Source organism: Penicillium diatomitis, assembly GCF_028827545.1.
Source record: "Penicillium diatomitis strain IBT 30728 chromosome Unknown utg000003l_segment0_segment0, whole genome shotgun sequence".
Lineage (NCBI taxonomy): Eukaryota > Fungi > Ascomycota > Eurotiomycetes > Eurotiales > Aspergillaceae > Penicillium > Penicillium diatomitis.
This window is the reverse complement of record NW_026623175.1, coordinates 2,186,495-2,201,905: the sequence shown is the minus strand read 5'-3', so window position 1 is coordinate 2,201,905 and position 15,411 is coordinate 2,186,495. Positions and strand designations below refer to the sequence as shown.

At 50.9% G+C, this 15,411-nt stretch overlaps 4 protein-coding genes across 4 annotated transcripts; 2 read left to right on the top strand and 2 right to left on the bottom strand.

Moving 5' to 3' along the window:
• Nucleotides 1–365: 365 nt before the first annotated feature.
• N7539_002951 (uncharacterized protein) lies at nt 366–2,915 on the top strand (the record flags this gene model as incomplete). Its single annotated transcript, XM_056932554.1, has 1 exon — nt 366–2,915. One exon carries the CDS (start codon nt 366–368, stop codon nt 2,913–2,915), a length of 2,550 nt encoding a protein of 849 aa, XP_056792513.1.
• Nucleotides 2,916–3,858: 943 nt separating this feature from the next.
• Nucleotides 3,859–5,824, bottom strand: N7539_002950 (Laccase abr2; the record flags this gene model as incomplete). Its single annotated transcript, XM_056932553.1, has 3 exons — nt 3,859–4,912; nt 5,023–5,497; nt 5,593–5,824. The coding sequence occupies 3 exons, from the start codon at nt 5,822–5,824 to the stop codon at nt 3,859–3,861; spliced, it is 1,761 nt and encodes a 586-aa protein (XP_056792512.1).
• A 1,583-nt stretch (nt 5,825–7,407) lies between these two features.
• Nucleotides 7,408–9,972, bottom strand: N7539_002949 (putative homeobox and C2H2 transcription factor; the record flags this gene model as incomplete). The annotated part of the gene is made up of 1 exon (XM_056932552.1): nt 7,408–9,972. The coding sequence occupies one exon, from the start codon at nt 9,970–9,972 to the stop codon at nt 7,408–7,410; it is 2,565 nt and encodes an 854-aa protein (XP_056792511.1).
• A 2,794-nt stretch (nt 9,973–12,766) lies between these two features.
• Nucleotides 12,767–14,232, top strand: N7539_002948 (tyrosine--tRNA ligase TYS1; the record flags this gene model as incomplete). The annotated part of the gene is made up of 6 exons (XM_056932551.1): nt 12,767–12,884; nt 12,957–13,388; nt 13,443–13,507; nt 13,572–13,638; nt 13,694–13,926; nt 13,987–14,232. 6 exons carry the CDS (start codon nt 12,767–12,769, stop codon nt 14,230–14,232), a joined length of 1,161 nt encoding a protein of 386 aa, XP_056792510.1.
• Between the last annotated feature and the right edge of the window lie 1,179 nt (nt 14,233–15,411).

Genomic DNA, 15,411 nt, shown 5'->3' with positions numbered 1-15,411 from the left:
CAAGAAGGGTGTCAAGTACGTTGACTCTTAGACTGTTGCCTCAAACGAGGCCCGAATCGGCCGACGTCGAGACTGGGACTCGTCATATCTCATGACGCACTTTGGTGTTACGACCCCTGATCGTGGCGCCCTACAGAGCGACGGCTGATTGGCCCTTCGTATACTTCGGGAACTGACCAGGCGGGGAAGCGCCCGGCCTCGTCGTTGCCCGGCACAACCAGGCGGTGAGCCGCTGTCAACATCATGGGATCAGCACAGACGTCTTAAGATTGAAGATGCTCGCATAATGCCGGTGGGATTCTGATTTGCAAAATTCAAACTCCTCCCATGGATGCCTCTCTCAAGGTTCTGTGTTACTCGTCTCAATGATGGCCCAAATGAGTAATGATCATGATCATGCTGGTCCCCAGGCTCAATCCTCAAATCACATTCTTAGTCCCCAGCCTTCTTCTCACCTGATGAAGGAGTCACTCGTGCAGTCCCTCGAAACAGCCCACATACCCAATTGCACCGAAGTGGCACTTCATGAAAATCAAGGCTACGCGATACGGAGCGACGACGGTCACTCTTCAAGCTCTTCCAATCGCCACTCCGCAGGGGATCTTTATGAATATGCCATGGAAGACGACTTGGCAAACATACATTCCCGAGCGTCAAGCCGTTCCTCGATCTCGTCAATCCCCGCATCAGTATTGATCCATCCTGTGGGCCAGCTGAAAGAACTAGCGGGAAGCGGACCCCTGAAACAAACACCCGCATACACAGTGGAGGAAGACGAGGCCGAATTTGGAAGGTTCGACAGATCGCCTCAGTCCATGCGCACAATTCGACAGCGAGAAGCTGCATTTCGAAAGCCTAGTTCTGTTCGAGCAATGCAGATGTATACTGAAGATGAAGCGGAGGAGGATGATTACCTGACGCCACCGCGGCGGCATCAGGGTATTCGTTCTCCTGGAACTTCGTATCCGAAACGCTCGACCGCCTATCCACAAAAGAACACCCACCCAAAGCCCAGCAATAAGAAAGAATACCCACTTGTTCTGCTACACTGTACACTGCTGGCTCCGTCCTTACCAGTGCCCGGTGCAGCGGATCCGCAAAATCAGAGGCTTGTTGAGGAGGTGTTACCCCCTCAATATTGGAAGCGGTGGCGGCGTCTCCAGGATAAGATTGGCTCGGGAGTTCTGCGTGAACGTGGCGTCCTGATTTCTCATCCAGAAGATCTCTATGATGTCTTGGAAGAGCGATTACTCGAAAGCTTGGAATTGCAACGTCCGCTCGTACACAGAGGTCATTTCCTCGGCCATGAGAAAGCAGATGTGGGCTCTGACGATGAAGCCTCCGACAGAAGTGAAAGCGACACAGACGGCGAGCAAGGAGATGAGTGCCCGGACTGTGGGCGACACGTTCTTCACCAGAGTGATATCAACCGAAAATGGGAAATCCGTGTGTACGCCGCAAATGGTCTAATGCGCGCTGGCGCCTGGGCCGCCGCCTGGAAAGAGATGGAGAAAGTCGACGTTGAGGTCGGTTTATGGCTACCGTCTGAGCTGCGACGCGCTCTGGAGAAGCGACTTAAAGAAGAAAGTGCAGCCTTCGCTCTACAGTTGCCTGAGACACCATTCACCCTTAGCGACAGGGCAACGCCTAGAATGGAGATGTTCCAAACGCCGTTCCACATGCCACCCGATATGTTGAGAAATGCAAATTCCAAAACAAGTGACGGGCTTCGCAGTACTTCTCAACAATCTGAAAGCCAACCAGTCGAGCCGGAGCGCAAGGCGAATAATGAGATTGCACTACAAACTCTATTGGTCAACTACATCCGAGTGCTAGCTGCAGATCGGCGCAATGTTGCCCTCGTTGTGATGAGTGTTTTAGTTGCGTTCCTAACCATTGGATCTCGCTCTCAAGATAATCGTCTGATCGATGTTCTGCACTCGGCGCCGCAAGACACGAGCCTGGAGCATTCCGTCTTAGCCAAGGTGGGGGCAGACACAGGCACTGCAATTCTGCCACCACGCACTGCAGATGTGAGCATCGTGGAGGATTCTATCCCTGCCTCAAGCGTCATATTATCTGTTCATGCGACGGATATACCTGTGCAGTCGTACGCCGCGAAGACTTTTGCTCATCATTCTGCCGTGCCTTCCGAGCCCATCTCACTCAACCCCGAGCCAACATTTGAGGCAGAAGCCCCGAAAGTAGCCAGACTGGTGGTGAACAAGGATTCTACGGCCTTTGAGAAGGCCGCGGTAGCTGAGAACTTCATTGATCCCGCGCCAAGCGCTGAGTTTGTTGTGGATACAGAGCTTCCCGAATCTAAAGACGATGTTCTTGAGGCAGTGGAGTCTGTTCAGCCTGTTGGCGCTGTTGAGTCTTCCTTGCGAGACCCTGTAGTAGGGACAGAATCTACAGAGGACGATGGAACAGTTATCACACCAGATTCGGAAAGACTTGGTCAGCACGCAGTGATCAATAATCTTCCAGAGCCTATCGAGAATGCTGAGCCTGTAAGGATCGATGAGCCAGCAAGCTTAACAAATGATTCCTCGATTTCTGAATCGGCGACAGCCACTGAACCCGTGGCCACCACATCCATCACTGGGAAGGAAGCGCAGCTCAGTTCTGAATCAGAAGGGGCGCTTGATCCTAGTTCTGATGCCAACGTTCCTGACGCCGAAGTAACTCCAACTCCCAGCCCGAGCGTATTTGCGCACCTTTCCTCGCCTGATAAGCGCGCCGCTCTTGACGACGAGATATGCCTCTGGCATTTCCCAAATTTGATGAACCAAGCGAGCAGTGAAAGCAAGTGCGCCACATCTGAAAGCTATAATAATGAAAATGAGCGTGTTTCGTTTTGGGTCCCCGCGGAAGATTCAGACACGAAGCAAACTCAAGGACACGAAGTGTGAACGAAGTTTAAACGCAATTTGTCACGACTTGAACGAGAAGAGTTAAAGTATTAACGTTTTCTGTTTATTTTTTTGATTTTTTTCCCCTTTGAAATCGTTATCAGCACAGGGACAGAAGAACAACATTATAGGTGTTTTTGCTCATTGTTTGTCGGAAGCGATTCCTTTTGATGCTCACCTACCTACTCTGGTATCTTTATGACAGTCAATTTCTATTTTTGCTTCCTCTTTCCATTCAGCGTCATAATTTGGATGTACAAATCAAGTGAAATTGCAGATAACATTGAGTCTTTTCATTTTGGTCTCTTGAGACTTTCATTTACCGCACTTCAAATCACTACCTAGTCGATACGTATGTCATTTAAATAGCCATTTTCTTTCCTCTCAATATTCAACTTTTGAACCGTTGTTTGAACCGTTGCCGGACGGAGGTCATCAATTAGATTGCATGCTCGAGGTTTATACTGTTGGACCTCGTCAAAGGTATTCTGGAAACCTCCGCGACTCTGCGTGCGGTCTCTCGATATCAGGAGAAGTCAGGTCTAAGTTCGCTACTAGTCATTTTATCTTAAGAATGTTAGGTACTTACTGTGCGCTGACCAATTAACAATGAGCGTAAGAAGCGATGTATTACCGAAGATAAAAAGAGGTCCACTAGGTTGTACTGCGTGGTCTACTGGCCAATCTCATGTTTTCGATTCCAACGCCGCAAACCCAGCCCTTTGTAGTCAATTTCCATGAACTTATACTATGTAAGGTTTGTATCGCTCCGACAAAATACAGAAACAACAATGTGATCAGTCTGAATCCTTGCTCACCCTAGACAGGCATATATAACTTGGTCCACTGCCATCTTCAAGACCCTCTGCATGTTTGTTTGATACAGAATTACCCGACAGTGTTGTTGCTCGATCCTTCCGCACTCCTCAACTCTTGAAATCTTCTAGAACCCCGAGTCATTCAAATAATTCTCCGGAATGTCGGGCCACTCGTCGACTCCATCCAACAAAGCCAACGCCATTCCGCCACTCTGATGGATCTGAACGTGGCAATGTAACAGGAACGCCCCCGGATTCTCCACATGATAACGAAGCGCCAGCCAGCTGGCGCTAGTGGTCGAAGCCGGGGTCGGCGTTGTATCTTTGAAGGGAGGATTAATCAAATTGAAAGATTCTGGGATGGATTGCATTGCTTCCGCGACGGACGACCAAGTAAATGTTCCCAGGCCCTGACCGATGGCGAAATGCTTGTTGGAATGCTTGTGGATCGGATGCGCAGGCTGAGCCGGAGCGTCCACTTGGATGATGAGGTCGACCCATGTGTTGTTGTTGTTGCGAACTATCAAGTCACTGGGTATGGCTGTCTGATTAAACAATAGAGGCTGAGACTCCTCCAGTTCCAAGGCATAGCTGCTGTTTCCCAGGGTCCAGCGGTATGATGCGCCGAATCGGTGGATTGTGAGGATATACGTGGCGGTAACATCAGTGGACGGGGCGATCGCGGGATAAGGAACAATCTTGCTCACGTCAAAAAAGACGGTGTTTGCCGTGGCATTGCCACCGGTCATGGTGATCCAGGGTCTTGACGGCCGGCGCAAGAAGTCTGGGGCTTGATAATGGAGTACGCCCGTTGTGTTGAGAATTTGCTGGATGCTCCCGCTCACCAGTCGGACGGTGTAATCTCCGGGGGTCTTGTCGACTGGCACCAGAACAGAGTATCTGTTGCCTATGGGAATAGTGAGAGCATTCACCTTGACAGGCTGGATGTATCGCCCGTCGACTGCGTATATCCACATGTCGTGCTCATCGATTGAAAACACCAGGTCGATCACGCCTGCTGCACTGGTGAGATCAAGACTGATGTATCGGCGCAGGGGATCTGCATAGATGACATGCTGGGGGCCTTGACTTGGAGTGCACCCATAGAACATTGTTGGAAGCAGAGCACTGAGATTTTGAGGAAAGGGTCCTCCTTGTCCAATATTTGGTGGGAAACAACTGGTGTGAATAGTGTCAGTGTGGAAACATGACTCGCTCATCGATTTATCCAGTCGCAGTGCACGCGAGACTATTCATCGAGCATGTAAGGGAGATCGAGGATTACTCACGCGATATCGGTCAACGTCTCGTTCCCAAGAACCATCTTTTGTTCGGGCGTAGTCAACTGATTGATAAGACCCTGTGGCAGGCAAGTCACCGAGCCCTTGCCATTGATCAAAAGAGCATTTGCACAGAATGCATCGACATTGGCGGCCTCCTCGGTGTGCCAGACCTGCTCGGATGTCACGAGGCGCCAGTCTGACAAGATTAGAGGTGAGGTGGTGATCTCGGCGAACTTCATGGCTTCCTGATCGAAGAAATTGCTTGAAATAAGACTAAAAGGCTTGGTCACGGAGCTCGACGGCACGATATAGATCGGACCGTAGAGGCCATCCTCGATTTGACCGCGATGATGAGCGTGATAGAAATACGCGCCATACTGATCAGCCTTCCAACGATAGCGGAATGCAGAGTTGGACTTGACGGGGCGCTGGGATAATCCAGGGACTCCATCGGACCATGGAGTGCCAATTTGTTCAATACCTGCGATGCGCATCCCATGGCACTGTGTAAGCTTGCGGGTAAGGGAAGCAAAACTGGACATTCATCCTCGTGTCTGGAAGGCTGTGTCTTCTCACCATGGAAATGTACTGTCACATTGAAAGGACATTCGTTATACACATCGAAAATCACATTGTCGCCTTGGTTCAAGCGTAACTCGGGACCAGGATACTGTCCATTGGTAAGAATTACCGGACGCTGTACACCTGCAACCGAATGGTTGGCCCAGGTCAAATGGGCCGAGAAGTAGACAGTAGAGGCAAGAGCCCACTCTGTGCAACACAAAATAAGGTAGATCAAGCACTTCATGATGACTTTGCAATCGATGGCGTATTCAAATTAAGCCCAGGTCTCGAAGGTGGTGTCGTACCAGATCTTTTTCTGGAGAGGTCTCCAGCTATATATGCTGCTTGATTTTTCCATTCCTTGAGTGCAAAGAAGTTCCTTCTGATCTCTTGAGTCCTTAACGATTAAGGCATATCACAAGATTGCCATTGTGCATTCAGAATACGCCCTTTCGACATTAAGACCGGGGTTTATGGGAGCTCAGCTGTCGTCAGTGTGATCGCCACGTGAAGACACCGGGCTGAGCAAAGTGAATGCCCGACAGCATTGAATGAGACAATCCCCGATCTTCATAGCTGATCGGCGACCATCAATCGGCCAGGAGGAATACGGCAAGCCAAAGAATGCCTGATTGTGGATAATTCCATACATTGGCGTGTGCATTCCATAGTATGAGTCAAGCATACATCTTGCTGCGAGGATGCTGGATCCGGGCTCCAGAACGACGCCAATCATATGACTGCATTTCCTGATGACACTTGATGGACTGCATGAGAGTAAGCTGAGGATACTGCAGCCCATTTTTGCTTCAATTGAAAGGTGCAAACCCCCTGGTAACCAACGTGATAGGGTATATGGACGTAGGAGTCAAAATGATGTCGTTGAACCAGACGCCGGATAGAAAAAAGGCCCGATAAACAGCGCGGTCTTCATAACGAGTCACGGGCGAAAAGTGCCCTTCTAATTTGTTTATGGAGTACGCCAGGATGCCTTGAACTTCGATTCAATCCATCGACGGACGATAGATTCCCACATTTTGGAGTGGATCTCTCGGCTTTGCAAGATTTGAGAGCGAATACCCCCCCCCGGAGGAAGCCTCTTTTGCAGTAATACAGAGCCCTAAGTAGACTCCACTTCATGGACCTCGGCTCAGCACACTTTAGGAAGGCCAAGGCGAATGACAAATGGGTTGCCGAAACAGTGCTTGTGTCAGATCTCCAGAAAGTGATTGACTCAGAGGCCCGTGGGGGGTTCTGTCCAGGCCTTCAGTGTCTGAGACAAGATGAACCCATGTGTTGGAAGCTGCGCAGAACACTGGGCCAAATGGGCCCGACGAATCCGATCATCCTACGTACAGTCGCCGGAGCTGGTCGGGCTCTGAGAGACGTTGGATCCAGGACGGCTTCCGTGGAGATTGCAAATTAACAATGAATGCTGGGTGAAATGCTTCTTCGAGGCAGAAGGTGAGAATCTGCCTGCATGGTACAACCTGACAAAGAGTGTTGCAGCCACGTGTGTGGGACAATTCAGGAACGGAGAGTATCTTCCAAGGGCGGCAAATACGAACATAGGATCAGGGTCAGCCCGTCACTCAGCAGGACATGCTCTCGCGGTCTAGTTGGAAATGCAACTAATCTGCTACATGGATGTGTGATCAAGTCTTCATGGATTGCATCTATTTGAACATGCATCAAAGGGGTATTGTGGAGTATTCCAAATCATCAGGTATCATAATCAATCTATGTCGGTGCTTTTCCCGGTCCCACGCGAGTACACGTGTATTAAAGAACGGAAGTGAAAAAAAAAGATATGAGAGGGCCGAAAGGTTAGAACTCGAGCGAGTCATTTGGACCTCGTTGGGGCCCAGCTTGGCCGTTTTGTGACGGAAGTGGAAATTCCCCGTGTGCATAGCGAGCTGCAATTGGATGAACAGCTGAATCATCGACAAGCGGCGGTGACTCCATGAATGGACTCTGCCACGGCGAGTTTCCTGTGCCTTGACTTTCAATCTGAGTACGAGACGACAATGAATGCAAATGAGGCGCCATGGCCTCGCTGAACCCGCCATGAGCATGTTGAAGATAGTCATGGTCAAATCGTATCTGCGCCAGTGTATCAGGCTGCCGGTCCTCACCAACAGCCGAGTCAAAGTGAGGCTGTATTGAGTTGCCGCCGCTCCAATTAGACGCAAATGCCGGCATGCCAGGTGCAATGATCCCTGTGCTCCCAATGTAGGTGCTGACCAGGCTTCCCTGTGCAGCAGACATAACGGGCGTGAAGCCCAGTGGGAAATAATTGGAGTTCTGAAGGCTGGGGGATGGGACGGATGGACCAGTGATCGGCTCGGCACGCACATCCAGCGTCATTGCATTGCTGGCGAGATCAGGCGGCGGCGAGTGCATATGAGCCATAAAGGGTGGTTCCATCCCGTGACTAGGCATTAGTCCAACATGGTTTGGAATGAGAGGATCAAGGCCAGTGTCTCGTTTCAATTGTGCCAGCCAAACAGGGTTGTCTGCACAAGTCTGGTTCCAGCCGTCATCGTCATCCCCGTAGACTACGCGACGTGCTTCAGCCTGCAGCTTGTCGTCGGTTGGGATGATTCCTTGAGCCAGTTGATCACGAACATAGGTGGTGAGTACACGTGAGATGTGCATGTAGCAGTTGGGAGTAGCACCTGACGACTGTTGAGCTGACGCGTCATCCGCCTGCACTTGAGCACCGCCCCAAGGATCCGGAGATCTCCATTCGAAGTCAATCAGATATGGAGGAACGGCATTCTCGACTCTTTCCAAAATTGCGGGTTCGAAGCCCCAGTCTCCCTGCCATTGATCCATGCTCGCACCATTCTTGAAATGGCCTGCGAGGTGATCCACGCGATCTTTCCAAGTTTCCATGACAAGGCCGCAGAATCCACATCGGGACTTGATATCGGAGATACTGCTTTGCCATTTCTCCATGTAGGGCTGGAATTTGGAATTGTGCATCAGTCGAAGATGCTGATTCAGGTGGTCTTTCCTGTAGAACGTTCGTTCTTGTACAGACTTTTCCTGGCAACCCAAGTAGTTGTGCGTTTCGAGATGATTCCTGTCGGGTTGAGGCGCGGAGCAGAAAACACAACAAGGGACTCCATCCTTTTCAGTGACACCCCCGAAAGGTGAACAGATCCACTTGTCCAAGATCAAGTGCATGGACTTCTCATGGCGTTGCCAATCATACTTGGCGGCGAAGGAGTCCGTACAGAAGGTACACTTGAATGGTCGAGCTGCCTTGACCTTTTGTTGATTAAAAGTATTTGCTGGTAGAGAGGGTTTGCGGCGGCGGCGACGTTCTTTACGATCCATTGATTTGAAGGATGGAGAGGATCGATGGGAGAGTGCAGAGACAAAAGATCTGTCAGAGAAAGATGATCGACTGGTATCCAGACTACTGGCCGAGGCGGTATATCTTTTATGCTCTGAGCTTGCGTGACTTGACTCATTGGTACTGGACCCTGGACGACGGGGTCGCACGTGACCGCCTTGAGGCCAACGCTGACGCGACGAATCGAATGGAGGATTGGCCAAGGCGCGAGTGATATCACCTATAGCAGCCGGTTCGTTCTCAGGAGGAGAGTATTTCCAACGTTCAAGAGGAGTCATGAACGTCGTGTCTTGAGGGCGGTGCGCCTGGCCGGGGATATCGACCGCTCTCGATGCCGGTAGGTATGATCCGAGAGCAGGCCGAGCTTTGCCGCGCCTTCGCGCGTTGGCAAGCCAATTTGAGATCTGTGTTCGACTGAGGCCAGTGGCCAGCTTCAAATTCTCCTTTTCGGCCTCTGTGGGGTAGGGGTTGTGGTGGTGATCACGAAGCCAGGTCTTTAGAAAAGTGATGGATTTGCGTGAGAATCGTGCACTCTTCGTTCGAGATGACACATCCGGCTCGTCCTCGACGGTTCCATATGACGTCGCTTTGATCTCCTGGTCGATGGCAAAATTGTTCGAGGTCGTCAAAGCGTTCTCTGACACCGGGTGGAGAGGTTCAAGAAAGGCACCAGTGACCTTATCGAGGAGGAAACTACAACCACGGCGGAGTGAGATACAGCAGGTACATTCATTCTGCATCATCCCACGTTTAGCGACAAAACAATCCAAGTTCTTATGCCGGCAAAAGTCGCAGGGCTCTTGGGCGCGGAACATGGGGTAGACTCCGGTGTCCTGATCGGGGCCGATAGAGCCACCCCCATGTCGCTCGGCCGACTCCGGCGCAATGGTGCCGTCCATCAGTAGCGACTCAAAGTCATCATCCCGCTCCTCAAATTGGTCAGTCACCTGGCCAAGGGAAGCAAGATCATCGCTTGGAGCATAGGATCCGTAGGTGGACGAGGCACCCTCGAAATCGAAGTACTCCATTGAGAGCCACGCGCGCCTGCAAAGAGCAGAGACGGGCTTGAGATGGGAGGAATGGGTGCACGAAGAAGTAGAGACTAGCAATTGACCACTCAGATGACGAGAATACTTTGACGTCGCTCAGACTACCGAGCAAGAAGATGTGAAAGCTTCGAATGGATTAGTTGATCAGTCGATTAGTCGATTTGTGCAGGAAGCGTTTCATTGCCAATCTGGGGTACTGGCAAGACTCCTCAGCCAGGTGGAACTGATTGAAGCGGTCGTTCTGGTGAATAATCAGGCCCAGTGGAGTCCGAATTCCGATATTTATTCCAAACTCCTTGGGCAACGGGGCATTCTCAGCGATGAATCACTCTTTGGCGGAAGTCTGTTGAGATCTGGAGCCACGCGGACCCGCGCACTCGCAGCTGATTGGGGATCGTGGTGCGATGCGAAACCTGAGCGTAGCGCGTGAGGAGGGGTCGAAGAGCCGCGTCTTGTTGCGTTCCTTTCTGATAAGCTATCTTGTCAGGGTGAGAGGTTATCATGAAGCGCACTCGTTTCTCGGTGGATCAAGCAATGAGTGGGGGGAACCCTGTTCACAATTAGATCCGACCACGGGCCGTATACACTATACAGTATAGAGTATACAGTATACACAGACTCCTCACCCATAGTCACGTCACTAACGGAACTTGGCTGGAAGTTCCAGAGCAGATGATTCTAACGCATACACGAGAACAGTCATCACTCTTTCGGAGACGTGATCAAAGATTCCGAGTGACCACAAAAGCGAGCGACTGCAGCTCCACGCCCTTTCGTGACAGAACTAGTCTGCTTTGGGCAATAGTTGCCGCGACGCGGCGTGGAGGTGGGGAATCGAGCGTGTTGCGAGTCCAGTTGATATGGGATGTTTGTTGTGTTTGACCACGTTTGTCTTGGGTTGGGACCGGTCGGTGAAAAGGTCTTGGCAATCTTGTTGCCAAACGCTAGCGGAGTCAATTGAGTGGGGGGCCCTCGTGGTTTCTGTGCCACGCGATATCGGCGTCCAGCAAAGCATCTCATGGCGTGACTCACATTTGACGACGAGGGGAGCTGCAGGTCTCACTGCCTGTTCCCAATTCCCTACTCCGGCATTTGAGAGACCGACCTAAAAGTGTATGACTATGAACTGTTTCTCAATGGATCAATTGATTTCACCTGATTGGCAAGCCAAGTCCAATCCCATGGTAACGTCAATGACGTGATTTTCTTCTGCCAGAGTAAGTGAGACTACTGTCAGTTACTTACCGCACAGGCACACGCACTCGCAGCTGTCTCGAGAGACGTTCAGAGCTCTGGACCCCAGCACGGCATCGTATTTTGACGTGGGACTGACCAAGCGAAATGAGAGTCTGGTTGTAGTCTACTACTATTCAGAATTTCACATTGCTGCGAGGCTGCTTCTTGCCTTACTCATTGCTATCCCCGCACCTAGCAGCCTTGGTGCCTTCCGACATACTGAAGGTGGTTTCATCTGGTGATCATGAATGTTACTGTGTTGCTCACTGGCAGAACGCTGTGTCAACCGATCGAGGCAGAACACCAGGTTCGTTTCCATACGTAGTATATCACATCCGACAAGATCGATTACCTTGAAGATCTCGTCATTGGATTTGAGATTGAAAGATAGGTTGAATTCTATCTGCTGGTTCCGACCGTGGCTCAAGTGTTCAGCCCCTCGCAGAAGTAGGATGAATGTCCTTGTCCTGGGCCGATGCCATCGAGATACTACTTTGATCATTTGGCCCTAAAGCCTCAGTTCTACATCGTGTGGCCATAGTAAGCATTATTGTATAGTAGGTACTAGGTAGTAGGTACTAGGTACGAAGGTACCAGGTAACTTCATTCGATCAATTGAATCAAGGTTGGGGATCAATCGAAAATGATACCTTGGTGACAAGGTCTTGGACGACCGAATTATGCGAGTGGGACTGATCTTCTACAGTGGTCAATCTACCTTCTTGAAAAGCTTCAATCTTGGAGAAGCCTCAGAACGGTGAGGCTTGAAGATCAGAACTTAGCATCGATCGGCCAGTAAGGAGACTAAACTCCTGAATTGATGCATGTACGAACGATCCTTCGTTGCCTCATGCCCCCACCTCGCCGATACCTGCCAAGGGCTTCATCACGATACTGTATCTGACAGCAAAGCAGACGAGCCGCTGGCTTTGGCCACTTCTTCTACGGACCCCACCACAAGATCCAAGATCCAAGCTCAAGTTCGCTCCGCTTGTACGTGGCGAGATCGAAGCTCGCATTGCTCTTCACGACGGTAGATCAGTGGTACTGTGTCGGCATAAAGAGAAATTTGCAAACCCAACGCTCTCACGGTTACTCTCTCGTTGCATCGGATAAAAGAATATACCTTAGTCATAGACGATAGTCTCCAAATCATGGTGTGGTTTCACAAGATTTGAAGTTGATAGAAAACGCAACTGCATGATAGCACCTATCCACGCAGGATCGGCGACACGACGATAGGAAACTGAGGTCGGAGTTGACTGCATAAGTACAGCGATCTGCCGCGGTGTCCGAGCGGTGTTGTTCGCGGCGTCCGAGTGGTTCTGTCCGCGGTGTCCGGCGCCAAAGTACCTTAAAAAACGCCCGGGGTTACGGATGATGACTCGCTCGTTAGGACCGCCCCACGTGCCGCCTCTTTTCTGCCGGACAAACTGCGGGGTTGCGCTGGCATTTTTATGTGAGTCTTTCCCCTACGTGTGCCCCTCATATTGATTCGCTCATCTGTTTTCACAAGTGTTGCATTGTGCTTGCCATCATGTCTATGTCTGCAGAGCAAAGGTTCGCTCTCATCAGTGAGAATCTGGGTGAAATTCTCAACCCAGAACTGATTGAGAGTATTCTCAAAGAGGGTCGCAGCCCTCGTATCTACTGGGGTGAGAAAGATTTGTGATACTCGTGGCTCAGTATAGTTCAAGCACTGACTCAGCGCCGATTGTTCTTTGCAGGTACCGCTACCACTGGCCGTCCTCACTCTGGATACTTTGTTGCTGCCTTGAAGATTGCCCAGCTCCTTGCGGCAGGATGCGAGGTGGTCATTCTCCTCGCCGATGTGCACGCCTTCTTGGACTCGATGAAGGCCCCTCTCGAGCTGGTCGAGAATCGAGTGAAATACTATGAGAAGGTCATTCGGGCCATTCTCGAGGCTGTCGGTGTCTCCACCGATAAGCTCGAATTTGTCCTCGGCAGTTCCTACCAGCGCAACTCCGACTATGTTATGGATGTCTACCGGCTGGCTGCGTTGACTTCCGAGCACGACTGCCGCAAGGCCGGTGCTGAGATCGTCAAGCAATCTACAAACGCCCCCATGAGTGGACTGCTTTACCCGATCCTGCAGGTCCTCGATGAGGAGTACCTCAAGGTCGATGCTGAGCTCGGAGGTAAGCTCGAAGACACACGTCACGCGGCTGGAAACACTGCTAACGAAATGCCAGGTCTCGATCAGCGCAAGCTCTTTGTGGCTGCTACGGAATGGCTTCCCAAGCTTGGTTACCGCAAGGTTAGATGGTCTTTGCCCGGCACGTGTTTTACTCGACATGACGCTGATAATGACGTTTGTTTAGCGAGCTCACTTGATCACACCCATGGTCGCTGGATTGAGTGGTGGTAAGATGAGTTCCAGTGTCGAAGGTACGTATCAACCTCCACGGCTTTCGACAGAGACAAATCGCTCATTCCAGATTAGATAGCAAAATTGATCTTCTCGACCCGCCAGAGGCTGTGGCGAAGAAGATTCGCAAGTCCGAAGCGGCGCCCAAGATTGTGGAGAACAACGGCATCATCGCCATGGTTGAGTTTGTTCTTCTGCCCGCAGCCGGCCTCGCGGGTAAGAAGGAATTCCGCGTTGAACGCCGGGACGCTGAACCCTTGATCTACACCGACATTCAACAACTCAAGGACGACTATGCCAACGATGTCGTAAGTTTCTCAACCCATAATGAAATGAAGAAGATGTTCGTACGCTGACCGCTCGTCTAGTTGACCCCGCAATTCCTCAAGCCCGCGGCGGCCGAGGCTTTGACTCGTCTGATGGCCCCCATCTACGATGCTTACCAGGCCTCTCCAGAATGGCAAGAAATCACGCTCAAGGCCTACCCTCCTCCTGTTGTGCAGAAGAAGCAGAAGAAGGTCAAGGATAGGGGCTCGCGTCACCCCGGCGCTGCTCCAGGACAGCAGGCGGAGCAAACCCAACAAGAGCTCCCTGAGAGACCCAAGGAGCAGTAGGTGGCAACTTGGCTACCAGCGACATACAAAAACTTGGTACATAGGGCGCATTGGGTATCTGACCACCATCTTCATGCATTCTGAACGGATGCTGCACGTGTTAATTAGCTAGCCATTAATGGTGCGAAGTCTATAAGACTGAAGAGGCGTCGCCTCGGACATCTACGAAGAGTTCCACGACCTTTGCATTTCAATGCACTCGACGCCGAATATTAGGTAGTGTTGAGGAGGCATATCATGGAAAGCTTAGCTTTACTCAATTCAGACTTGACCTCAGTCATGTCACATGTACATACCCTCCCGCCAGTCCCCAGAGTGTTGCTCGCAACAGCACTGGGTGGACACTCGTTCCTGTAACCAAAGTTTTCTGCAAATTGGGTGCTATGCGCCTCTCGGCCCTCCCATAGACATGTGAAATCTTTACCATCATGTCACGTACTCACAGCTGTTTCCCAGTCAATTCCGATATGGTGTAGTGGCTAACATCGCCGTCTCTCACACGGCAGCCGGGGGTTCGATTCCCCCTATCGGAGCTCAAGGAATCAATCTTTTTTAGATCAGTGTGGTTGGAGACTGCAAATTTTCTATGCCAGAATTTCATGCCTAATTTTCATGTCATACAACCTGTACTCAGGTCCGGTACAGTACCTGCCAACCTGGTAGGTGCCCCGGTCTGCAGGAGGAGACCCACACTACGGCGGAGTGCCGACGCCGCAGATCACATGATTGCGCCACTCACACCGGTCCAGCTGGACCGAGACCCACTCGGCTGAGGCACGAGCCTAGCGTTCAATTGGTTGTACGACGTTGTCCACACGAGTGGACACGCCTAGTCTTCGGCCTCTCCGGCTTATACAGTGTTGACTTGGATAACTATGAAAGATGGGAGCATCTTGTTAATTTTGTGAGCTGTGTATTGAGTATTCAATGTATTGCGGATTATTAAGTGATAATGCAAAAACTTGTGTGTTTCAGTCATTTTCTTATGATGGCGGTACAGTGTGTCTTGACGGTTCGTTCGTTAACATTGTAGACCGACTTGCCACTGCCATGCGATGCACGCCAGAGGGTGAAAGTGCAGGTGATACACGTAGACAGGTGAGCACGGTTGTGTTTTGAACCGAGCGATTGGGCTTCTCCACGAGGAAATAACCACAGGATCGGACCGCTCACGCTGAC